At 39.7% G+C, this 25198-nt stretch overlaps 1 protein-coding gene across 4 annotated transcripts; it reads left to right on the top strand.

Annotated features, from left to right (window-relative positions):
* Positions 1 to 374: 374 nt before the first annotated feature.
* On the top strand, positions 375 to 19510 carry LOC115076361 (small integral membrane protein 10-like protein 2A). Of its 4 annotated transcripts, none has more exons than XM_029577704.1 (3): positions 375 to 571; positions 11594 to 11688; positions 12796 to 13098. In XM_029577704.1, the coding sequence occupies exons 1-3, from the start codon at positions 553 to 555 to the stop codon at positions 12904 to 12906; spliced, it is 225 nt and encodes a 74-aa protein (XP_029433564.1). In that variant the 5' UTR covers positions 375 to 552; the 3' UTR covers positions 12907 to 13098. The 4 variants fall into 4 exon arrangements, with proteins under 4 accessions (XP_029433564.1, XP_029433563.1, XP_029433566.1 ...); XM_029577703.1 differs by having other exon boundaries at positions 376 to 571; positions 12793 to 13098; XM_029577706.1 differs by lacking the exon at positions 11594 to 11688 and adding an exon at positions 15966 to 19510 and having other exon boundaries at positions 393 to 571; positions 12796 to 13292.
* The last annotated feature ends 5688 nt before the right edge of the window (positions 19511 to 25198 follow it).

Here is a 25198-nt window from a genome sequence, read left to right as displayed (position 1 = left end):
AATCAGAAGGCTAAAGGCTTTAATCATGATTTAAGATATATTTCTTCTACACCACAGTTAAAAACAGTGGCCAAAGGGACAGGAAAGCAGATTACTGCCTAGAAATGCAACGTATTATACAGTACAACTATATAGCAACATTACTATTATTATTCTGTCTAAATCGAAAGACAGTGACCAGACTTCAAAACAAAGGCGAATAAGGGCCGTCCGTTCAACTTTCAAGGCGTCGCCTTTAAGTGACGTAACCACGGCATGTGGTCCGACGGCGCGAGCCTCTGGAAGCCGAACCGTCGTCCTCCAACCGCTAAAATTGAAAGTAAAGGTGTTTGGGCGGCAGTTGGGGCGGGGGGGGGGCAGAGAGGATGCAACGTCATTGCACGGTCACGCAGCTGGTTGCCCGGCGACGCGCGCGGTTGGGGGTGGGGTTTTTGGTGTGTGTGTAGCTGCCTTCAGGTTCCGCTTCCTGGGGCGAGGTTCGGAGGGCGACGGCCGAGGGAAACCTCGGAGACGGCGGTCTAGCGAGGAGGAGCTCGCAGACGGAGCGGCCAAATGAAGACTCAAAGCAGGGGTGAGTCGGGATAGGGGCCGGGCGGAGAGTGGCAGTGCAGACAAAAAAAAACAAAAACCGGCAGAGACTCGTGGGAGCGCAAGCGCCAGTCCTCGCGGGCCACGGCTAGGCCTGGTTTTTAAGTACGAGAGAGCCCCGAGCCGGAGGTGCAGTTTAGTCCCCGCAGATAGTTTGAAAACCATTGGAGTTGTGACGTTTGTCGCCGGAGCTCAGGGCGGTGACTGGGCACTTTGTGCCGACATGGCCCATGACCCAAGTACGGCATTTGGCAGCTGTTTGATAAATTATCGAGGCGTAATTAAGATGCTAAAAGTTTCAGCCCGGGTTTCTTTCTTTCTTCATAATCTCTTATTTCCGTTTATGCTGATACTGCTTGAAAGTCCGGAGGGGAGCTACAAACTGTGATTTATTTTAAGCTATGTTAAGAATTATTGTTGCGCAGAAATTGGCAGCAGGGAATTATAATTCCACAGAAACCAGAAGGGTTGGGATTTACCCTTAGCAGTGTGAACAGGAATAACTGGGCCGACTGGATGGGCTAATTTGAGCTTTTTCTGCCCTTTACTATATTACTAAAATAACTAGGGAAGTATCCTTCAGCAGGGAAGCAAGTGAACCTGGAGCAAGTAAGACAGGTCCTGCTGGTAGGGAATTTAATTGTTAGGCATACAGACAGTCTGTTTACCTGCCCTTGATAACAGTGTAATGACTTGTTTTGTAAAGCTCAGGTGTGGTACATGGAAATATAGAAATGATGGCAGAAAAGGACCAAATGGGCCATCCATTCTGCCCAGCAAGCTTATGGTAGTATCTGCTGCACCGTGCAGGTTACCCCATGCGTAACAAATTCCCAGACCATACAAGTCAGGCACTCATTGGTTGCTGTTGGAATCCAGTTCCCCGTTACCCCTTGCTGTTGAAGCAGAGAGCATTGTTGAGTTGCATCAAATGTATCAGGCTTGTTAGTTAAGAGTAGCAACTGCAGCATCAGCACCCTGCTTATTTGTTTCCCCAGGCCATATAAGTCTCAGCCCTATTTGGTTGCTGTCTGCATTCAATTACCCTCTTCCCCTGCCATTGAAGCAGAGAGTGATGATGGAGTTGCATCAACAGTATGAAGACATGGGTTAAGGGTAGTAACTGCCACACCAGCAAGTTATCCCATGCACTTGTTTCTTCATTTCCATCCTGTAGTCTTTAGAGATCCACAGTGTTATCTCATGCCCCTTTGAATTCTTTCAGTTTTCATCTTCACCTCCTCCGGCTGGGCATTCCAGGCATCCACCACTCTCTCTGTGAAGAAATATTTCCTGATGTTGGTTCTGAGTCATGCTCCCTAGAGTTTTTTATTTTGACTCCTATTTCTACTGATTTCTTTCCATCGGAAAAGGTTTGTCAGTTGTGCATCATTAAAGCTTTTGGGTATCTGAAGATCTGTATCTTATCTCCCCTGCACCTCCTCTCTTCAAGTGTATACATATTAGGATCCTTCATCTTCTCATACAGACCCCACACCATTTTGGTCGCTGGACTGCTTCCATCCTGTCTTTGTCCCTTTTGAGATACGGACTCCAGAACTGAACCCAGTACTCCAAGTGAGGCTTCACCAAGGACCTGTACAAGGGCATTATCACCTCCTTTTTCTTATTGGTTATTCCTCTCTCTATGCAGCCCAGCATTCTTCTGGCTTTAGTTATCCCCTTGTCACATTGCCTCACTATCTTCAGATCTCCATACACTATTAACCCAAGATCCCCCTCCTTGTCCATGCACATCAGTCTTTCATCCTGATCACATTCAGCTCTTTTGGATTACTGCACCCCAGATTAGTTTTAAATGTACCCCATGCTAACTTCATGGAGTGCCCCCTAGTCTTTCTACCATCCGAAAGAGTAAATAACCGATTCACATCTACCCGTTCTAGACCTCTCATAATTTTAAACATCTCTATCATATCCCCCCTCAGCCATCTCTTCTCCAAGCTGAAAAGTCCTAACCTCTTTAGTCTTTCCTCATAGGGGAGCTGTTCCATTCCCCTTAACATTTTGGTAGCCCTTCTCTGTACCTTCTCCATCGCAATTATATCTTTTTTGAGATGCGGCGACCAGAATTGTACACAGTATTCAAGGTGTGGTCTCACCATGGAGCGATACAGAGGCATTATGACATTTTCCGTTTTATTCACCATTCAGTTTCTAATAATTCCCAACATTCTGTTTGCTTTTTTGACTGCCGCAGCACACTGAACCGACGATTTCAATGTGTTATCCACTATGACACCTAGATCTCTTTCTTGGGTTGTAGCACCTAATATGGAACCCAACCTTGTGTAATTATAGCATGGGTTATTTTTCCCTATATGCATCACCTTGCACTTATCCACATTAAATTTCATCTGCCATTTCGTTGCCCAATTTTCCAGTCTCACAAGGTCTTCCTGCAATTTATCACAATCTGCCCGTGATTCAACTACTCTGAACAATTTTGTATCATTTGCAAATTTGATTACCTCACTCGTCGTATTTCTTTCCAGATCATTTATAAATATATTGAAAAGTAAGGGTCCCAATACAGATCCCTGAGGCACTCCACTGTCCACTCTTCCACTGAGAAAATTGTCCATTTAATCCTACTCTGTTTCCTGTCTTTTAGCCAGTTTGCAATCCACGAAAGGACATCGCCACCTATCCCATGACTTTTTACTTTTCCTAGAAGCCTTTCATGAGGAACTTTGTCAAACGCGTTCTGAAAATCCAAGTATACTACATCTACCGGTTCACCTTTATCCACGTGTTTATTAACTCCTTCAAAAAAGTGAAGCAGATTTGTGAGGCAAGACTTGCCCTGGGTAAAGCCATACTGACTTTGTTCCATTAAACCATGTCTTTCTATATGTTCTGTGATTTTGATGTTTAGAACACTTTCCACTATTTTTCCTGGCACTGAAGTCGGCTCTCTGCAGTTATTTCTCTCCCACTAAATCAAAAAGATGATTTTGCTGTCCTAGTCACTCATCGTTTTCATGTACCTTCTTGCACTTTTTGTTTTCAATCTGTATTATTTTTTCTTAGTCTTAAGTATTTTCATTCGTGAGTCTCCTTTTAAAAAAAAAAAAAGTAGTAGATTAGGTTCCCCCCCCCCATCTAAGTTTTGTCATATCAGAAAAAAGGCCCTTCAAGCTCTGCTCTAAATGCATACCCAAAATGACCAGCACGAACTCTGCTTCCTATGACTAGGATCCTCTTAAGAACATAAGAACATAAGAAAATGCCATACTGGGTCAGACCAAGGGTCCATCAAGCCCAGCATCCTGTTTCCAACAGTGGCCAATCCAGGCCATAAGAACCTGGCAAGTACCCAAAAACTAAGTCTATTCCATGTAACCATTGCTAATGGCAGTGGCTATTCTCACAGTCAGCTCACAGTCAGCTCTCACAGTCAGCTCACAGTCAGCTCTCTTAGGAGAGAGCTGACTGTGAGTGTGCAGAAAGATGTCCCTTCCCATACAGAGATCTCAAACTGAAGTTCCTTCCTTTCTATCAGTAGGGAAGAAGAGGCAATTAGCATAGAGGGGTTTAAATGCGGTATGGAAAAAGTCCATACGGTATCATTAGCCAGGTTTAAAGAAACCTATTAAACCTAGATTAACAAAAGCTATTGCTATCTCTGGGAAATGAGTAAGAGGAATTAGATCTTCTTAATTGGATCTGCCAGGTACTTGCCACCTGGATTAGCCACTTTTAGAGACAGGATGCTGGTCTTGATGGACCTTAATCTGACCCAGCATGGCAATTCTTATGTTCTTACATAAGGGCATTTCAGAGGGAACAATACCTAAGAAAAAAGGTCAGCTTCTCCTAGATACCATAGAATTTGACTCTCTTTTAGTTTTAGGTGATCATTACAAAAATGACAGAAAAAACCCTGTCAGCACCGAGAAGCTCCAAGGACCCCCACAGGAAGCACCGCGCCAACACTGCAATGGCATGCAAATTGTTGGTGCCATACACCTTTGGCACAAACATCTTGGAGCCATAATCCATTGCCCCTGTGGTGAAGAAACCAGTGTCAATACCCTTCAGCACTTAAGGTACATTAACTCAGAGCAGAGTCACGTAGTAACATTGTAATTGGAAGAAAAACACCCGGTGGTTAATCCACTCTACCCAGTGAGCTTTTGAAAAAAAATGTATTTTAGAGTAGGAACTGCTGCTCCATGCAGGTTCTCCTGTGCCTTTTGTTCAAGGTAATAACACTAAAACCAAGCATCTGGGAAAAGCACTCCAACTATTTTGATACAAGAATTAGACACCTCTTCAGTAGTGCTCCCACCACATCCTTCTGAGCACCATCCTTTCATTCAAAAATTGTGGTTCAGTTTTGTCCACAATTATGTGAATAATATATATCCCTGCTACTTCTCCCCCTCCCTTGCTCATGGAGGAGAAGTTATCTAGTTGATTAGATTCCATCCTCAAATTTGTTTGTTTAAAAAAAGAACATACTTCTACAGGAAAAATGCCACAGCTCTATTTCCTCAAGACCTCCATTTATTGAGCCTCCGTTATTACACTGATTCAGAGGAGAAACCTCATTTATGTTATGACTCCTGCTATCGTTCATTCAGTCCTTCACCAGAAGCAGTTAAGAATACCTCGCCACCAGAGGACTTGACCTACCCTGTCTTCCTTCAAAAAATGTCTGAGACTCCTCTGTTTAAGTTAGAGCAACGGCTAGAAAAAATAGAACACTTCCTCTGTGTTCTCAAATATGTGCCAGCACCCATTTTGGTACCAGTTCCTTCAGGACCTACAATCCAAGTTGAATACTGCAAGATATGCCCCTTCGACTGGAAGTAAAAGACATTATTTTGTAGCAAGAGAGCCATCCACCAGACATTCCTACAACCTTAAATGGAAATTATTTTCCATTTGGGGTACATTGCAGGAGGAGGATCTGCCGCTCAACGTCAGCCCTTCTTCGGTATTTGCTCAGCCTTTCCAAATTGGAATTGAAGAATTATTTTATTAACACAGCAACATAGTGTTGTTGGCAGAAAAAGACCAAATGGTCCATCCAATATGACCAGCAAGATCCCCATGGCAGTAACTGCCGCTCCATATAGGTTGCCCTCATGCCTTATGTTAAGGATAATACTTACAAGCAAGACCAAGTAACTGACAAACCCCTAACAAAATTACTGCAGCATTTGTACATGGTGAGCAGCCTTTCTGATAATTCAGATAATGCTGCTTGAATGTTCTTTGCTATTGGACTTGGCCATAGAAGCTTTATCCCCAATGTCAGCGTATCAGTACCCCAGACCGTAAAAGCTCGGGCCCTGCATTGGCTGTCTTCAGAATCCAATACCCTTTTTTCCCTGCCGTCAAAGCGGATACACTTAAGTGCTATTACAGCATACCATCAACATCTAGAAGGTCTTCCAATCTCTCACCATCTGGTAATGACAAGATTCATGAAAGGCATTTATCATCTTTGTACACTCGTAAAAATCCTTCCTACTTAATGAGATTTAAATATTGTACTTTTTCAACTAATGAATCCTCTGTTTTGAGCCCTTAACATCGATGGATCTCAAGTTCTTTTTTTGGCAGGTGTTTTAATAGCAGTTACCTCTGCATGCAGAGTAAGCAAGCTCCAGGCCCTTGTAGTCCATTTTCCTTTTACACATGTTTTTAAGTGTAGAATAGTATTAAGGACTCATTTGATTTTTACCTAAAGTGGTTTCTTAGTTTCATTTGAATCAGTCCATAATTCTACCAACATTATTTCCAAAACCTCATTCTAACAATGATGAACAAGCATTCCATATCTTGGAATGCAGAAGAAATTTGGTAAGATCCAAAGTGTACAGAAAATTTCAATTGTTTGTTTCCTATGACCCAGTTAAACAAGGGCTACCGGTTAAAATAATGGATACTCTCTACTTGGATATTTGACTGTATTTTCTACTACTGTTATATCTAGACTACAGCTTCATAGCAAGGTTAAAACTCAAGTGCAAGCAACTTCAACTTCCGTAGCTCACTTTCATTCTGCTTCAGTTCAAGAGATCTGTAAAACGGCCACTCTGTTCTCAGTCCACAGCTTTTAGTAAACCTTATTGCCTTGAAAACGACTCCCATGGAAATAGTACCTGGCTAGGCAATACTTATGTTTATTTAATTAATTCCTCCATTTTCTCTATTACCAGGTAACAATTCTTCCATTACTGGCCAAAATTACATTTTATTACATTGTAACCCTCACCTTGTGAATCCCCACTTGTATGACTGAATTGAATCCTGCTTATCCATGGAGAGAAAAGTTGATTACTTGTAGCAGGTGCTCTCTGTAGATTCAGACACACCGTCCTGCCCCTCACCCCCACACAGTTGAATCTTAACTTGTAAAATGATGAGATTTGTGAGCAGCTGCATGGGAATACCCGCACATTTATTTATTTATTTATAATTTTTCTATACCGACATTCTTGAACAAAATATCAAATCATATCGGTTTCCATATAACAGAACAGTCGCGGCTATGGCGTTACATAGAACATTTGAGCAATTGAACATTTGGGCAATGAACATAGAACAAGTCAACAATAAGAAGCAATAGTAAAATAATTTGTCAGTGAATAACATAATAAATAGAGCCACATAATAACATGCTCAGGAACACTTCTTCTAAGTCTTTCTGAACTCTCAGAGAGCATGTTCTGCATTTGTGCTATCTGGTGACGTTACCCATTCATGTGGCTGAATTGTTTTGCTGTCTACAGAGAACATTTGTTATAGACAAGCAACTTAGTTTTACTCCAGGTCAGAATAGGAAGGTATGGCCAGCTTCCCTTTTCCTGTGTAGCTTCCATTTATTTCCAATGGGAAGAAAAGTATTTGTTTTTCCTCTGATTTTCCATGGGAGCCAGCCTGTGCCAATATTGTTAAATTATCTTGCCTGACAATTTTCTTTACTACTGCTTGACCAGTGACTCTTGGGTATATTCCCTTTTTGCTTCTGGTGGAGACAGAGGTCACACCTAAGATTTGCATGTGACGTCCAGTCCCCCATAAGAGAGGTGTGGTTGCAGGCGGCCCCCTGTAGACTACTGCCAGAGCTGAAACAGGCCCAGCTGCTCTGAAGACTGCAGACCAGAATAAGTGCCTCAGAGAAAGGAAAACCTTGTGGTGAGAGGTCTTAATTGACTCTCCAAATAATTCAGGTTGCCTCCTGGATGAGTCTGATAAAGACTTTGAAGTAAAAAAAAAAACAATTAACATCTTACCATCTCCCCCCCCCCCTTTCTTTTTTTTTTGTTAATTCCCACTGTTCTAAGGGTCCCGTTTTCCCCCTAGGGTGGGACAGGTAACTAAGAGATATTTTGTATTTAAGAACACTGTTAGTTGGGAGGGAACTAGACTGGTCTAGCAGTGGTCAAGGAAAGAGAATTATCAGGTAAGATATATAATTTAACATTCCTTATCCTACTGCTAGACCAGTGACTCTTGGGATGTAACAAAGCCATTAGACTGATGGGTGGGAAGACTGCAAGTGCAGCCTTCAAAAGCCCTGTACCAAAAGTTGAGTCTGCGTTAGCCAGTACATCCAGTCTATAGTGTTCAGTAAACAAGTGTAGGAACACATTGCAAATTTCCTCCAGAGATACCCTTGAGACCTCCGCCCAGGAGGCTGCTTGAGATCTAGTTGCCTGTAGCTCCAATGGAATTGGTTTACCTTCCAGCAGGTATGCTGAACTAATGGCCTCCTTAATCCATCTGGCAAGGGTAGCTTTGGAAGCTGCTTCTCCTTTCTGCAGACCCACAAACAGTATGAAGAGTCTGTCTGACTTTCTGAAGGTGTTCGTAATTTTCAGGTATCTTAGTAAGGTTTGTCTGACATCCAGGTAGTGTAATTCCCCATAAGTTGGGGAAAACATTCTGTTGATCCACCTCTGTCAGAGACAGAGAATTACTGGAGGCTGCCTGCGACCATACCTCTCTTGTGGTGGGCCGGACATCACATGCAAATCTTAGGAGGTGTGGTCTCTGTCTTCACCAGAAGTGGAAAGGGAATATACCCAAGAGTCACTGGTCTAGCAGTAGGATAAATACTTGTTTTATTCTATCCAATTCCATTGGTATAGAATCAGAAAAATATTTCACATAGTCCCATTTGGAGCTATTTCTGGAAGTTTTAAAGAGAGAGTACCACAGTCATGGCACTTACCTGTGACAAAGCAAGACTGAGAGTCACTCACTATCCACATGTTAAAATCTCCCTCCCCCCCCCCCCCCATATCATATTATACCTCTTTTCCACAGTTGTTCACAAGTATATTCTATTGGAATTGATCCTATACACATGCATTCTGACACCACTAAGCCTAGGAAATAACACAGAGGACATCAAATAGTAACCAAACAAAAAACTTATTTAGAGAGAACCCATTATGTCCCAAACTTATTTAAGAAGCAAAATTAAAATAAATAACTAAATATATAAATGTAATTTTATTCCTCCTTTTCCTGGGAGTGGTTGGGTAGGAGTAAGGGTGCTGGTCTTCCAGAGCCTCTGAGTGGGATGGATGTCTTCTCTCTGCTTACAGAGTGTCACTTCTTCCTTCTCTTCCTCCTGCTCATAAAGGTAGAAAGTAGGCATTTCTAGGTGAGGATGAAAGAGGAAAATAAGAGTTGCTCAGGATGCTTCAGACAAACAAGAAAGCAGGAAAGAAGGTGGCGCCCACAACTTCACCTTCAAAGAGCATTTTCACCTCCAGGGCAAGCTCTAGGATAGGAATGGCCAACTCCAATCCTCAAGAGCCACAAATCGGCCTGGTTTTCAGGATAGCCATAATATGCATGGCAGATTTTGCATGCACTGTCTCCATTCAATGCAAATCTATCTTATGCAGATTCATTATGGCTATCCTGAAAATCAGGCCTGGTTGTGGCTCTTGAGGGCCTTGACTGGTTTGTGGGCATGGTCCCTTTTTGGAGAGGCTGCCACATCCTCTGAGTTGTCATGGGAAAAAAGTGAAAAATTCAGAAACAAGGAAGTAAGTTACACTAAGAAGCATGAACAAAGAATATAAAACTAGGATACACAGAAGAGAGAAAACATACATTGTAACCAAGATGAAGAAAGAACAAAATGATACACTTTTCAGAGAAGATTGAAACATGTATCTTTTCACTGCATTCAACAGAGGATTGTGACGAGGACAGAAAAGATATAGCCCACAAAAGGAGGGAGTAGACACTGCAAAAAGTGACCCAGGTGCCACACCAGTAGGCTCGATATATTACACAAAAAGACACTTGCAGACACAATTATCTGACTTCATAATGGATAATGACACATGTACAAGGAAATATTTACAGGGTAGATCAGCTCTAGCTAGTGGAGTTGGTCTTTTAGGCCCTTGTATCCTCCCACTTCTGTCTCCCGGTACCCCAATAAAATTGCCTGGTTTATCTGAAGTCTTGCATCCAAGACCATGATACTCAGGAGGCAGGGTGCTCCATTTAAACCAGGAGTAAGAGGCTTGTGGCATCTGGATTAGTTTGAAAAACATAAGACGCTCAGTAGTGGAGGACCAAGGCCAACAAGTGCAAAGTAAGATAATAGTCTAGAAAAAAGATTCACTCTCACTGAACACAATGAACTACACAACAAAAGTGTAGACCCTACCCTTCTCACACCAAGATAAGAGACAAGACCTTAGACTTACCAGAGTTGGGAAGTCTTCCTTATTCCATTATTAATCCTGGAGGACCAGCTACAAGAATGTGAGGCAGTTGGTGGCTGGGGGTTGTGTAGGAAGTAGTGGCCCTTGTTGCCATCCTCTGTCAGACACGTATGCCTATCACTAGTCCATAAAACGGAAAGACATCACCAATAAAGCTTTTTTTTTTTTTTTAGTCTATCTGTAACAAAATTACTTATGTCTACTCATACTTTTTTCATAAAGAAACCAAAAAGATTTTATACCCAGTTATAGTGGCTGCTTGAGCTATGGAAGTGACTCTGCAACTCTATGCATGATAGCTGTAAGCCGCCGCTCCCCTACCCCAAGGAAAAACCATGGTTTTGAAACAGTCCTGTGTTGGTTTGTTTTGAAAGCTCAACAAATGAAGTTTGTTCTGGATCAAAAACCTTGCAGGGCAACACATAGTTTGTAAACCTATGGAAATACCTACAGTACCTGAATGTAATCTGTTTTGAAGTGTCTAAAAGCAGAATATAAATCAAAGATTGATTACTATTTGGTGCACTTACACACTCACACACTCACACACACACACTCACTTCGGGAACCTAGATCTTTGACTATGCCGAAAGTGAGATTATTAAATTAACATGGACTGAGCCAACCGAGGTCGTTTTGGTTCCTTTTTGGAAAAAAAAATGAGTAGATAATGTTTTGTTATGGAGCATGTGATTAATGTTTATACTGTCTTGTGATATTGCTAGAGTGGCACTGTCTGTGACCCACAGCTGGGAACTTCCTATGCTTTTTGGTGATTCTAAACAGCCTTTAGAGATGGGACAAGAAGAGAAAGTGGCAACAATCACTCTTTGGTCTCCAGATGTGTACATTGATTGTAGAAGGTGGCAGTTTGCTTGCAGAAGTGGAATGTATAAAGGCAAAATCCTTTTTATTATGGCAATGCTGAGGGTGCAAGGTAGGTGATCCTGTGATAGACATTTATGTTTGACAGATGAGGCTTACTCATAGACTTAATGGATTGTGAGGCTGTGACAGCATTGCAAGGCTTGAGGATTGCATAGTGAGTATATGAGAAAGCTGTGCAACTAGTGTCCTGCAAATCCTGTCCCATCATAAAGAGGACAGCTTAGGGGGAGGGGGAAGGATACAGAATTTAGGCTTATGTAGATGGGAACAAGTGTCATTCCCTCCCCCCCCCCCCCAATTTTAATTTGTTCACATTGTTGACCTTGTATACCAGAGGTTCCTCATGCTCTGCATATTGGTGTTTTTATTTTTGTTTGTAGGAATGCTGGGGGTTTCGCTGAATTATGCTTATGGAGCTGGGGAGAATAAGTGTTTCAGAGTATGCCATGAAGGTTGTGTGGAAACGGATGTCTTGGTAGGCAGTTTTGACTTCTTGCCTTTAGATTGTGCTCACACCATGGCCGAAGAACGCTCTGAATTTTTCCTTTATTTAGAAAAACTTATTTAGACAACTACATGACAATAATATCATATAATTGTAAAACACATCTCATAATTATTTCAGAATGAAGGAATAGGACAGTCTGTGGTAACTTTACCTGTAAAGTTTCTACATGGGGGTAACTTGCATGGAGTGGCAGTTATAACCCTTAATGGAAGGCATGGGGTAACCTGCAGAAATCATAATTATATTTGAGTAGCAACCTAGTGCATGGTGTATACACATTTTATTAAATATTTTTGCTTAAACAATTAAAGAGCTCTGATGCACAAATTACTTATCAAAGCAATTAAAAAAAATGAACGGATGTGAAATACTTGTTGGTCAGTTTTCCTTAATAGCCAATCTCCTCTGCCTCTTTTTTTTTTAGCTGTAAAATGGGAGAATTGGGGCCATGAGGTTCAAACTGAAGTTGAAGAACACCAAAATCTTTCAAAATTTGTGCATTGGCTCTGTTTTGAAGGTTTATCATCCAGCTTGTACTCCTTATTCCAGAAGCTTGGAGGTTGTGTCTTCTCAATTAGTTTCTCAGTGAGGCATTAGAGAGGGCTTTCTCAGTAGCAGGCCCTAGATTGTGGAACTCTATTTTGGCACAGCCGCAGTCAAGAGAATGCCATAAGCTGCTCTGAAAACATCTCAAAATCACCACCTTCTTTTCCCAGTAGGCATTTCATGTAGTTGGCTAGCAAAATTCAGATTTATTTTCAAACTGATGTGCGATGGATGATCGTGTTTGTATTATGTAGTCTGTTAGTTTTTAATGTTTGGGTTTTTTTTTTTGGTAACTCACCACGAACAGTGGTGTGAGCGATTTAATATATTTTTTATTACACAAGACACATGACAGCTGCCTCCTATGCCCTGTTCTTTCTAACACTGGCTTTATTAAGTGTATTATCTTAGCAAAGGTTTAGTGCTTGTCGGTGCTTTTGACACTGATTTTTTTTTTTTTTCTCTTCAGTGAACAATTGTTGCTTTTAATATATAGTTGTGTAAAAAGTGCTTTTTTCTTTGCAGCAGCTCTTGTCCTGCAGGCCGACAGTGTGGACAGCTGGTGAACCTTGGCAGATGAAGTACTACTGTAACACCGTTTCTGCAGGATTACACACCAGATGGTCTTTATCGTCTTGAATGAAGTCCTGAGATGCCATAGGTCCTGGACACACACAAAGCTAGTTCTGAGTGGCATGTTCCATCTGCAGGCTGTTGCTTTGCTGGAGATATGTGTAAAAGTTGCCAACAAGTAAACCGAGTAACTGGCAGGGACAGCTGCGAGCAGCACAGAGAGGCAGAGGTGCCAGCTCCGCCTGACACTCTACACTAAGGAAGCGTGCATGGCGAACCTGTCAGAGCTGCTTGGCAGGTTCTCGGAATCTGCTGCTGCCAGATCGTACGGCCTTTTCTCAAAAGGGCTGAGCAGAACTCTACTCATCTTCTTTGATTTAGCCTGGAAATTGCGGATCAATTTTCCCTATCTCTACGTTATTGCATCTATGATCTTGAATGTGAGGCTTCAGGTAAATTAGGCACTTTTATTGTGTTGCATGATTTTTAGAAAGTGTTTGCATATGAGACTATAGGACTTTTTTCTACAGGCTATGTCTGATTAAAAAATGTGTATATATGAGTGGAGAGCAATGTGGTAGTATTATCTTACATTTGTAATGGAATGATACAAAACTAGGATTAGATAGCCATCATAAATTGAGATTTTAGCAGATCATTAAAAACATAATACATATCATACTGGGTCAGACCAGGGTCCATCAAGCCCAGCATCCTGTTTCCAACAGTGGCCAATCCAAGTCCAAATACTTGGCAAGTACCCAAACATTAAATAGATCCCAAGCTACTATTCCTTATTGATTAATAGCAGTTTATGGACTTCTTCTCTAGGGACTTATCCAAAACATTTTTTAAACCCAGTTCCACTAACTGCACTAACCACATCCTCTGGCAATGAATTCCAGAGCTTAATTATGCATTGAGTGAGAGTGTTTTAAATGAGCTACTTGCTAATTTCATGGAGTGCCCCGTAGTCCTTTTATTGTCTGAGAGTAAATAACAGATTTGCATTATCCTGTTCAAGTCCTTTCATGATTTTGTAGACCTCTATCATATCCCCCCTCAGCTGTCTCTTCTCCAAGCTGAACAGCCCTAATCTGTTTAGCCTTTCCTCATATTGGAGCCGTTCATCCCCTTTATCATTTTGGTCACCACCTTTGTACTTTCTCCCCAAAACTTTTAAGTTCTAAAACTTTCCCAAAGCAGTACTTTCTCTTCAGCCACCAGCAAGATGATTCTCTCCTCTCAGTGAGATTTTCTGAATAAAATGGTAAATTAGTAAACCTCTATCTTCCAATCAAGTAGCATCAAAACAGACAATAACATTTATAGTTTTCAAAGTGAAGCTATATATGTCCCAGCAACTCCTATGCCCCCCTGCTGTGCTTTATATAAGGGGTTGCTCTGTTCTTTAATGTTGTGATTTAAGGCAGTTTTCTAGTAAGCTACCTAGAAACTGTCAAACAGGAAGAAGTCAGAGTAATTATCTCAGATGATCCATGTTAGCCTGTAGTGCACTAAGGCAACTGGAAAAGCTATCAGTATACTTGGTTGCATATGTACAGGTAGTATTAGCAAGAAAAAATATTTCTTTACTGAGAAGGATGGTTGATGCCAGGAACTGCTTACCATCATACGTAGTGTCCACCAAAACTGACATAATTTAAAAATGCTTGGGAGAGGCACAGCGCATGATGGTTAAGAGCTGTTGGGCTAGGGGGGAGGGGGTATGAAAGAAGGCAATATACTTGGGACAATTGAGGAGAAAAATAGAGAGGTCACATGGGGGAGGGAATTTGGGTGCTCATCTACCCAAATAGAAAACCAGAAAGTGTGCCTCAATTTGAACAGATTGTAAGGGCTAGTTGGTCTTTATCTGCTATCATTTTTATTGTTCTTTCTTTGTCCTGGATAAAACTGGTTTTTTTTACAGCTTATGGTACCTTCCTTAATTAAGAATGGTGGTGTACTTGAGCTTTTGAGATCCCTTCAGGTCACAAGTCTCCAAGTATCACAAACTGCAAAGAATCGAGCAATTTAAGGCAACTCCTTGGTAACTGTGATTCCACATTGTACCTTAATTCCAAACATTTACCCAGGAGCAATTTATAGATTTTAATCACTTTTTCATAATACTGTTCAAAAAAATGGATCAAGTGAACACCAAAATAAGACAACTTAAAAAAAAAAACAAAAACAAAAAACTGAGCTGCCTTTAATTTCTCAAAAGACAAAATCTTTATATAACATATGTTTTAGACTGCTAAGCTTCTTGGCACAGATGTGGAAACAAGGTTTGTAATAAACATCTGGCTCAATAAATGGGCTTTCTTAGGTAAGATTATGGTTTCACTGCTGTTCTTCCCCATTTTATGAAACTCTAACTTTTTGTAACAAATGGCTGAATAATATATTCAGGTCATTGTGTTCACTAAACCTTTCATCTGTATTTCTGCCATTCCTTGTTACAGTATGTTAAACTGGTGTTTTACTCTTCTAATTTTGCTTTTTCTTTTTGCATATTCTGAATATCCCTCTTTCAGGTGTTAAATTTATAGATGAAAGCATTTTTTTAAAATATTTATTCCTCCTCATTCAGTCAGACCAGTCCAGAAGTGGGATTTGTTCCTCCCTACCAGCAGATGGAGGTAGAGGGCAAGCTTTCTCCTGATGTGCCTCATCCCTATATAGTCTGATACCACAGGGAAAGGTGTCAGTAGCTCTCTTCCTCCAGCAGATGGTTGGAGTGGTCTGATCTTTCAGAAAGGAAGGAGGCTCCTGGGGCAATGGGCCTTATATAAGGCTGACTTCTCAGCTGGTAGCCAGGATCTAGTTGGGGGGGGGGGGGGGGGGAAGTGGAAGACATTCTGGGGTGACTGATCTTCCTTTCCTGGGGTAATCAAGTCACTAAGGAGATTGTATTTCCCACAAAGAGAAAGCTGCTCTTCATGGACTATGAGTAAAGTTTATTAAAAGAACAAAAAAAAGGCTGCAGTGGGTGCTGGCTATGGCATTGCAATTCCCATAAATAAAATAAAAACCGAAAACAAAGGTCCTTAAGAACATGGAGCCATTTATTGAGGAAAAAAAGTCTATGCATTAATTTTTTAATGTCTTTATTTCAGGTTCATATTGAAATCCACTGATGTCTGACTAATAACTGCAGTGCTGAACTCATGTGACAAAAAACACTGTCTCAGCTGGTATATTATGGATAGAAAATCTCACACTGGTGTATCTCAACTGATGGCACAGAGGAATGATCAGAAAAGTCTAAGGAATAATATACTACAAGGAAGTGTTACTTATACAAATCAGCAGAATGCCTCAGGACGAAATGAAATCCTTCAACTTCGGGATTTATGTTTCTCTCTGAAAAAAGCTGGATCTGATTTCAGTAATAGTTTACAAAGAGACTTCTTTGCACTACAACTCAGGAATCAAACTCGAAGGAAGAACATATTGCCCTATATTTGCAAGAAAAGGCCTAATTATCTGAGAGAAGCCACCATTTTAAAAGCAGATGCAGCCAGTCGGGGTGAACCTGTCAGCGAGCTTGTTCCTTTTGCAATAGAACATTGGGAGATGGCTCTTCACGTACACGGTGCTGCTGTGACTGAGTGGCTAGAGAGAGACCAGAGATACTGGTCTCCCCCTGAAGACAGTGTGCATTTTATAAATTTATGGCTCACCAAGTTGCCATACAATGAAAACACAAACTGTGAAGTTAATGAATATGAATGGTATCTTGCTTTTCTTGATTGGTTGCATTTGGCAGAATTGCAACTCTCTGACTGTTCTACCATTCTTTCTGCAATCCTGAGTGGATTACTTGTCATGTGCATGAGCTGTAAGGGACAATTATATTATAGACTGTCTAAATTTTGTGTCTTCAGAGCAAATGGTGGCATATAAGAAAATGCCTTTTCCATCGCAAAATATGCAGCAAGCAAACTTCATATAGCAGAATGCTTCTTAGCGATACAAGCTGTTGTCCTAGCAAGTTTTTAGCATGCAATAGTGAAGGTAAATGCACTGCAACATTAAACAGGGTTTACTGGGAGTCTGGTGATTGCCTGCATACACACAACATAGCTAAGTTCCCTTCTGGTTTTGGTGCTTTAACTTGATGAAAATGAAATTGTATTTCTTGAGGTTAGTCTAGTGAAATGTGCTGTTTATGACAGCATATGAAGCTGGGAAGGAAGGCTGCTTAACTTTGAGAGTTTTTTAAAAATGTTTTTAGAGCTCAGCTTAGGATTAGCACAACATGCAGAAGAGTCTCTTAAAATGTCACAGTATTACCAGTATACAGATTTTCTTAAAGCTTAAATCTATATATACATTCAAACAGAATTCATGTAACAAAAGTAGGTGATAAACAGTTTATGTGCCTTTATGTTGAAACTGACTGAACTTTAGGCCGTGTCTGGTCTTTGCTATTTTGTCATAAAGAGACATAATTGATTAGACTAGGCAGATGCTTAAAGTGCTCAGCACTCTTGAACCTCAGATGAATAGATTTTTTAAATACTTAATGGTGGTGGTCTGTTTTTTATCTCTTGTCATGTGAAGAGGAAAATTTAAATTATTGATTTGAACATAGGCAATACTTAGATAAAAGTGCTACTGTAAGTGTAAATGAGTCAGTCTATTGCAAGCATAAACAGCCTTAGTCTCTTCACCCTGACAGAGGAGGCTTAGAAGAAATGCAATACATTAAGTCTAGGACAGCAGTGAATAAACCATATGGAGATTGTGGTGCTGACAGAGAAAACAGTAGGTAGTAGTTTGCTTACCAGGTGGCTGCCTAAGGGCAGAGAGAAGGATATTTTTTTGTAATTGGTTTTACAAGTGCCGAATGTCTCATTCATTATTTTAGAAAACAGAATAAATTATTATAAGATCTGTACCAGGTGATTAGGTCATTTCTGTATTGTATTAGATGTTTTATTGGAAAAAAGTGTGCATTTCTTAAATATATTTTAAATGCTACAGTAATGCAGTGTTCCTTTTTAATTTATTTAGCAATTTTATGCTTCAGTTTAGTTTCATTGATCAGTAACCAGCCGACTCATGGACTACGTAGCAAGACCTGTGTTTTCATAACTGGAAAACAAAAGGCAGATGTGGTTAAGGAGAGGTAAGAAGGTAACTTGCACTCTACAAACATAACCAAATACATTTTGCTGTAATGTGGTATCTCATGGTAGAAAGAGAATTAAAACAGATTTTTTAATATTTTTGTAAGCCGTTTTAAAGTATGAATAAGTTGGACAAAGCCAAATAAAAGTATGCATGTGCCTATATTTCAGGATGAAGGGCTGGACTTAAGCTTTTTTTTCTCATAGACTCAGAATGAGAGGAAAAAAAAAAGCCGTAGGAAACCAGGACCGAAGATGCTTGTCTATAACATCTCTGTATAATAAATAAAAGAGCAGGAGATGCTAGAACAGATGATGTCACTCTTTTTTAGTAGGACCAACATTGCAGAGGATTAGGAAACCAATACCGACATCACGAGAGGAATGAGGAAGAGTAGAAGAGCTGCAGAATTCTATGTAAAGTTAGTGAAGCTGTAGTGGGATCCCTTTTTAGGGTTTTTTATTTTTTGGCCCAGCAGTTTGCTTCTGTTCATTTTGAACTTCCAGCTTAATCGGAACCAGCCTCTATTTAACTATTGCGCTAGGAGCCTTCATTTACAACTAGCCAGGCTTTTTTCCATCTTTTTACCCCCCACACACACACCTATAGCCGTGACCTTCTCTGGTACCTGATAATGTGTGCACCCTGAATCTGGGGCGGTGAATACTGCCTCTTCAGCTTTCTCAGCAGCAGAAACTTGGGTCTTCCACGCAGCCATGCACAGCATTTGCCTCAGAACCACCAGGTTGGCACCTTGATGATGTTTGCACATAGCATCTTGCTTTCTTTTGATCGGGAAACCATGAGACCAAATGGTTCTGAGGTGTATTACCAAGGTCTTTATTAACATATATGGCTTGGAGAAGGAACAGGAAAATCTGCCAAAAATCAGGAAGATTTTTGGTTTTCTTCTGAGCAGTCAGTTCTGACGTTGAGTAATTTGTGATATCTTTTTATGGACATCTGAGTCTCACTGAGAAGTGATAATAGTATATTATTTTACTACACTAATTCTTAGGCTGTTTTGAAAACCACCCTCTGCCTCAAACTTTTTTTTTTTTTTTGTTGCAATGTGTGGTCTGGGATTGTCAGAAACATCTCTTGGGCTTCTCCATTATAACAGATTGTATTAGTCTGGGCAGGCTGATAGGCAGACAGCCTGGCTAGCTTTTACACTACTTGGACTTTCAAATAGCATATTAGAGTGTTTGCCAGCATGAATAGGCATTCATTGTGTATATTTTACTGTGATATATTTTACAGAAATAAAGTTTACTTTAAATGAAAAAAAACCAACTTAATTGAGGATACAGCACTTTATTAAGTAATTAAATATTTCAAAAAATGACTTGGAGACATTGGACCCTTAGTTATAAGAAAACAAAATAGATTGCCTGCTATTTTTTATTAGACCTATATATGTGTATACACATTTTTATAACTGCTGTGTCTGAAGTACTCATTGTAGAGGTTTGAAAGTTTAAATAACAAAACTTGTGTTGGTCCAGTAAAGAGTATTAAACAACCTATTGTGGGTTTTTTTGTTTTGTTTTTGTGTTTTACTATTTGGAATTTGTCAGTATTGTTCAGGACCAGTGAGTAACGTTGATCATTTCGGATACCATGTAGATGATACAATTAGCACCTTTTGATCCTGCTAAGAATTTTTTTTTCTTTTTTGTCCTATTGGGGAAAGTGCATCGTGGAGAGCGGGAGTACAGCTTTACTGCATGGGTTAGGTTTATGCATAATCCTTTTTAAATCAGGTACATTTAAGAAAAAATTTCTAAAATTTCCATGTTCTATGCATGGAAGAATTCAGTGGACGTAGTGGGTTTTTTTTAATCTGGTTCATAAATTTCAAAAGTCAGTGACAAAGGACACAAATAAGAATTAGCTTATTTTAATCTCTTCTCTCTAATTAGTAAAATTCACCCAAGAGGTATGGCTAGTTATAAACTGTTATAAACCAAAGATATTTTAAAAGTTGTAATTGATGGGAAATGTACAATTTAAAGTGAGCACTGCCTGCAGTTGTAAATATCAAATTCATCTTATTTATCATTCTGAACAAACTGAGCTTGCATGCTCACTGTATTTATGGAAAAATGGTCTGCCCCCAACTGCAACTGTTGATTGGAGAGCAACTCAAAATAAAACTGGAAGTTTACTGAAAACAAACCTGAAGACATTACACAGCTCTAGAACTGCTCAAAAATGTACTGATGTTGAAAACCAAATAATAACCACTTCAGATAATCTGCTCACAGGAGGGGAGGCAAGCTCAACCTAACCTATCACTAAACCTTTCCTGTAGTGGAGTGATAAGAAAGGAGTGTAATTCCTGAGATCACCTGAAGAAGCAATTTTGAGAAATGCAAGTGGCTTTTGAATAGCTCCCTCCAAGAATAGATTTCACCAGTTAATTGCTTGGTTTTCAAGTTAAATCTGTTAAAGCATACATGGACTTAGTACATTTTCATGAGGTTTGTGGTCTTTGTGTATGATGCTGCAGTGTTTTTTGCAAGCCACCTGCGAGCCACTTTTCTGAAAAAATAAATAAATTTCTAAGTTCTCAGAAAAGCCCAGTTCTCCCTGAAAATCCCCACAGTTGTTTTCCCCAAATAAGGATGTAAATTCTTTGATTTAACAAAAATATTCTAATTAGGTCTTGATTTTTTTTTTTTTGTCTTTATATAAAAAAAATGATGAATTTACATCTGCTACATTCTACTTTTGGTTTTGGACATTTTACTCTGAGGAAACAATGCAAATTTAGTTTTTGGGTACATCCTCTGTACTGGGACCTATGAAGCTGATTTTTTTAAGCTATGCTAAAAATGAACTGCTATAAAGTGTGGTGTTTGTGTGCGTTACTGGCTGATTTTTAATGTAGTTTATATTTACTAAAGTGTGTTAACGTGTTGCTGTATGTTAAAGCATGGTAACATGGTTGCACACTTGAGTCAATCAGCCCCTTTATGAGAGTGTGGTAATTTTAATGAATCTGCATCATTTTAAATGAATTTTTTCTGCAACAAATGCTAGTTCCTTCTGATTTTGGTTGCTGAATTTGGGAATTGAGCACCCAATGAGGCATCCCTGAGTTGCTTGTTACCATAATTGATTTTAAAAATCACAGCATAAAAAGCATTGTGTAAAACAGCCTAGATTCATGGTTTTAAATGTTAACTTTCATTGGAATAATTTGTATTAGATGTATTTGTGTGATTTTGCAGACCTTTAAATTACTGCACTATCAAGTTAGTTTTATCCATGCTGGTATTTCTTCTGAGAAATACCAAAATGCTGAGACTGTGTTAACACTTCAGCACGTTTGCTCTACTACAGGTTTCTTTGAGTGAAGACTTTCTAACTCCTTGGCTTTCCAAGGTCATGGTAAAAGTCCATGATTGAGGGAGCTGCTCTGTGAAAAGACAGTACTTCCCTGTGTGGGGAAAACATCTTTCAGTGTAACAGGAGAAATGTTTTCCCTTTTTTTAGATGCCTTCAGTAGCAACTGTTTCCCCTTTCTAAGTCATATATTGTGCATGTCCTGATACTATTGCAGCTAAGACCCTGCAATGTAGCTGAACAGAAAAATCTCTGCTGCAGCAGCATTCACGGTAACTGAGGTTCCAAGGGAATGCCAAAGGAAAAAAGCAGGGACAATGTGCACAGACAGCTAATTAAATGAACAAGCCAAAATATGAGATGCTGACATGGCCTCAGCAAGAAAGAAAGTCATTAAAAGTTTTTTGTAAAATCGTTGCAAATAGTTATTTTTCCTACCATTTTTAAGTTGCTGGAAGGGATCAATCTTTTTAGTTATGGGATCATGAACGGCTCTAGACTGAAATCCTCTAGCACTTTACCTATGGTGATTATAACAAACATCTGTTGTACAGATGTTTATAACTACTTTACATATGTATTTTTTATCTGTGGTCAATTCTGAATCGGGTGAGACAGTTAATTTAGAAGACATTGACTTGTTCAAATAATGTGAAAGATTCTGCTGCCCTAATACATTGCCCCATAATCAGGACTTCCCAGAGTCCAGAGGGTTTTTTTGTTTTTTTTTGTTTTGTTGTTTTAACAACATCCACAATGAATATGCACCAATACATTTGTATATATTGGATCTCCAATGTATGCAAAAGTATCTTATGCATATTCATTGTAGATATCCTGACAACCTGACTGGCTGCAGAGTCAACAGGACAGATTCGGGAAGCCCTGGTGACTATTTATATTGCTGCTAACTTTTACCACAAGAGGGAGTTAAATATCCTGGGTGGTGTTACTGCAGTGATTGGTCTGTATGTCTGTATTCAACTCAAGCAAGTTCAATGAATTTTCTTTAATGTGCTGCATCTCATTTACTCTGGTGTAATGTTACTTAATATTGTTAATGTAATATATCAAAATCTTGTTGCGGTATAATGTTTTGTTGTTCATAATTAGGCTCTAATCACCAGTGAAGAGATTTGAGATGTTTAGAAATAAATAAATATGTTTTGAAAACTAAGCACTCTTGTCTTTCTTATTAGAAATCAAATAACTAGCCTGTTCTGGTAATTACAATTTCAATAATGTAGTTGCTTGCTAAACTAGGAGTCAAATCAAAATGGAGCTGCCTGCTTCAGTCTTTCTTTCTCTGCTTCTGCAGAAACAGAAATCTTAAGTTAATGGAGGCTAGTTTCAAAAGGGTGCCATACCTCACAAACCCCTAGATTCATCAAATGCTATAATTTCGCATGGATAAGAAAAAGGCGCACGATTATGATGATTTTAGCCACACATGCATTTTGTTACTCACAAAGTGCCCAGACAAGAGCTTAAGAGAGAGAGAGACTTTATAAGGCTTTCATAGTAGTCAACTATTTATATCACTATAGAAGGGCCAGCTAATAACTCAAGGTGAGGTTTTGGTGGTGGTTTAGGGTTTTGGGGCAAGTTTGACATGCAGCGTGAGATGTATGTACAGCATTGTAGACCTTGGTGAAGATTTTACATCATAACTCTCGCAAAAGAAATTAACAAACTGATTGCAATCACTTTTGACCCTAATACTGTCTTTTTTGCAGTTATTTGTTCCAATGGCTGATTAAAGAAGGCTTGTAACATTTGTGTAAAATAGGTTTGTCATTTAGCTGAATGTACTTATCTATAGCTAATAAATTTAATATGGTATTCCTCTTTCATTGTTTCAGTATAATGTTTTTGCCAAGCCCATTTGACCCCATGCAAAATGTTATGGGTTTTCCATCAATTCCTGTGTGAACTAGGGAGTAGAGTTTGACTTGGCATGTGACCATCCTACATGGGAGCAACAGTGTCATAAGTTTGAGATAGACTCAAACACCATCTTTTAACTTAATCTTCTGTGGAACTTCTTTCCCATTGTTGGTTTTCAGTGTTGGCCTGCATATCCAACAAGGGAAGGTCCAATAAAGCAAATCTGAAGGTGGTCCCACGTAGCCAAGCCAAAAAAACAACAAAGGGACTACCTTACACCGTGGAAGATTTTATTAGAAGTGCCCGACTCGAACTGAGTTTCGCCAACAAGGCTGCATCAGGGGCTTTATGCTGTAAACATACTCTCACCACAGTAAGAGTCAATATATCAATCTGTGTATTGATTGTTGCAATAAAACTTACAACGCAGTGATCTGTCAGTTGCAGTATTATTCTTTGCTTTTCTGCATATCCAACATACAGATGTTTTACATGCCTTGATGTTATATCTTTCATCCAATAAGTGCTGCAAGTCAAATATAACTAAAAAAAATTATCAGACCATAAAAGGGTTTGTTTTTTTTTTTTTTACCATCAAAGCAGAAATTTTATGCGCCCATTGCTGCTGATAGTCATAGATCTAAAATATGCCCAGCATCATGGGTAGGGACCCCAATTAGCTGATTATATTGCACAGTTGATAAAATGAATTTAAATTCCTTAGTACGGCATCCAGTTTCTTCATCCATGTGAGTATTAAAATCTCCCAGTATTAAAAACTTTTGAAATCAAAGGGTTAGTGAGATTACAAAATCCTGTAGGCCATTGAACTCTTCTGCTAGTATATTAGGTGGGTAGTATAAAGTGCAAAAAACCCAGTTCTGGATTTTTACCAAAAGCCCTTCTACATGCAATGGAGTTTCTCAGGCACCTGACTAATCTTCTTCTTATAAATCAGGCTCCCACCTTGTTGTTCAGTTGTGCCTCTTAAATATATGACAAACATCATTAACTAAAATAAAGTTCCACAGGTACTATTTGCCTTGGTTAAGAGCCTGATGTGAAGATTTATTTGGCATAATGGTATGGCATGCATTGATTATGGGTATGTTTTATAGACCAAACTGGCAGGGCGGTATGGGGCTACTTGACATTCAGACCTATTACCAAGCAGTATGTATTGTGTGTACCTGTGAATGGTGTAGTTTGGACTCACTGGGGGGGGGGTGTTTCAGTTGGAATATCCTGTTCTTAGCCAGATTATAGTCCTATACAATGAATATCTGGAGGAAACTCTCTGTAAGTTCCTAAATGTTGAAGAGGAAATTTTTTTGTTGCCAGTTTTGTCATTAACGAACAATCCTTTTTTTTTTCTTTTTTTTTGTTCCTCTCTTCTCCCCCCCCCCCCCCCCCCCCCAGTTCTGGAGTTGGCAACAGTGGGGTTGAGATTTACATGGCAGATGTGGAAAGGGGAAAGGTGGGCTACATTTCTGGAGCTGAAAGACACATCTGCAAATTAAAGATGCACTGGTGAGGGTTCAGATACCCTACTTCTATTGAAAGCTTCATGAGTGATAAGGGGGTGAAAGGCAAGCCCTTGTGGTGTGGGTGTATGTATGTATATACTGTACATTATACACACATTCCAGACATCTATGAGATGTTTGATCCTATTCGTGACTTGAACTGTGCAATCCAATCATTTATTTATATATGGGGCTGTCTCCTGTTGGTTTTGCGGTGTGGGATCTCTGTCTCACATGCTTTTCTTAAGCCCCCTCCTTATCCCATTGTTTTGGCAATGGGTGTAATAATCTTCATTTTCAGGAATCTTTTATCATTCTACGCTATTACCTATACAGTCTCTATTGATGAGCAGTACTTTCTACCGGTCGTAGCTCTGAAGTTGATTCTTACTCATTGGAAAGATTCCACTGTCTTTGGTAACGTGCTGGAATGTGGTGAGTAAATT

The sequence above is a fragment of the Rhinatrema bivittatum genome, chromosome 14, assembly GCF_901001135.1.
Source record: "Rhinatrema bivittatum chromosome 14, aRhiBiv1.1, whole genome shotgun sequence".
Taxonomy (NCBI): domain Eukaryota; kingdom Metazoa; phylum Chordata; class Amphibia; order Gymnophiona; family Rhinatrematidae; genus Rhinatrema; species Rhinatrema bivittatum.
This window is presented reverse-complemented; position numbering and strand designations above follow the sequence as displayed.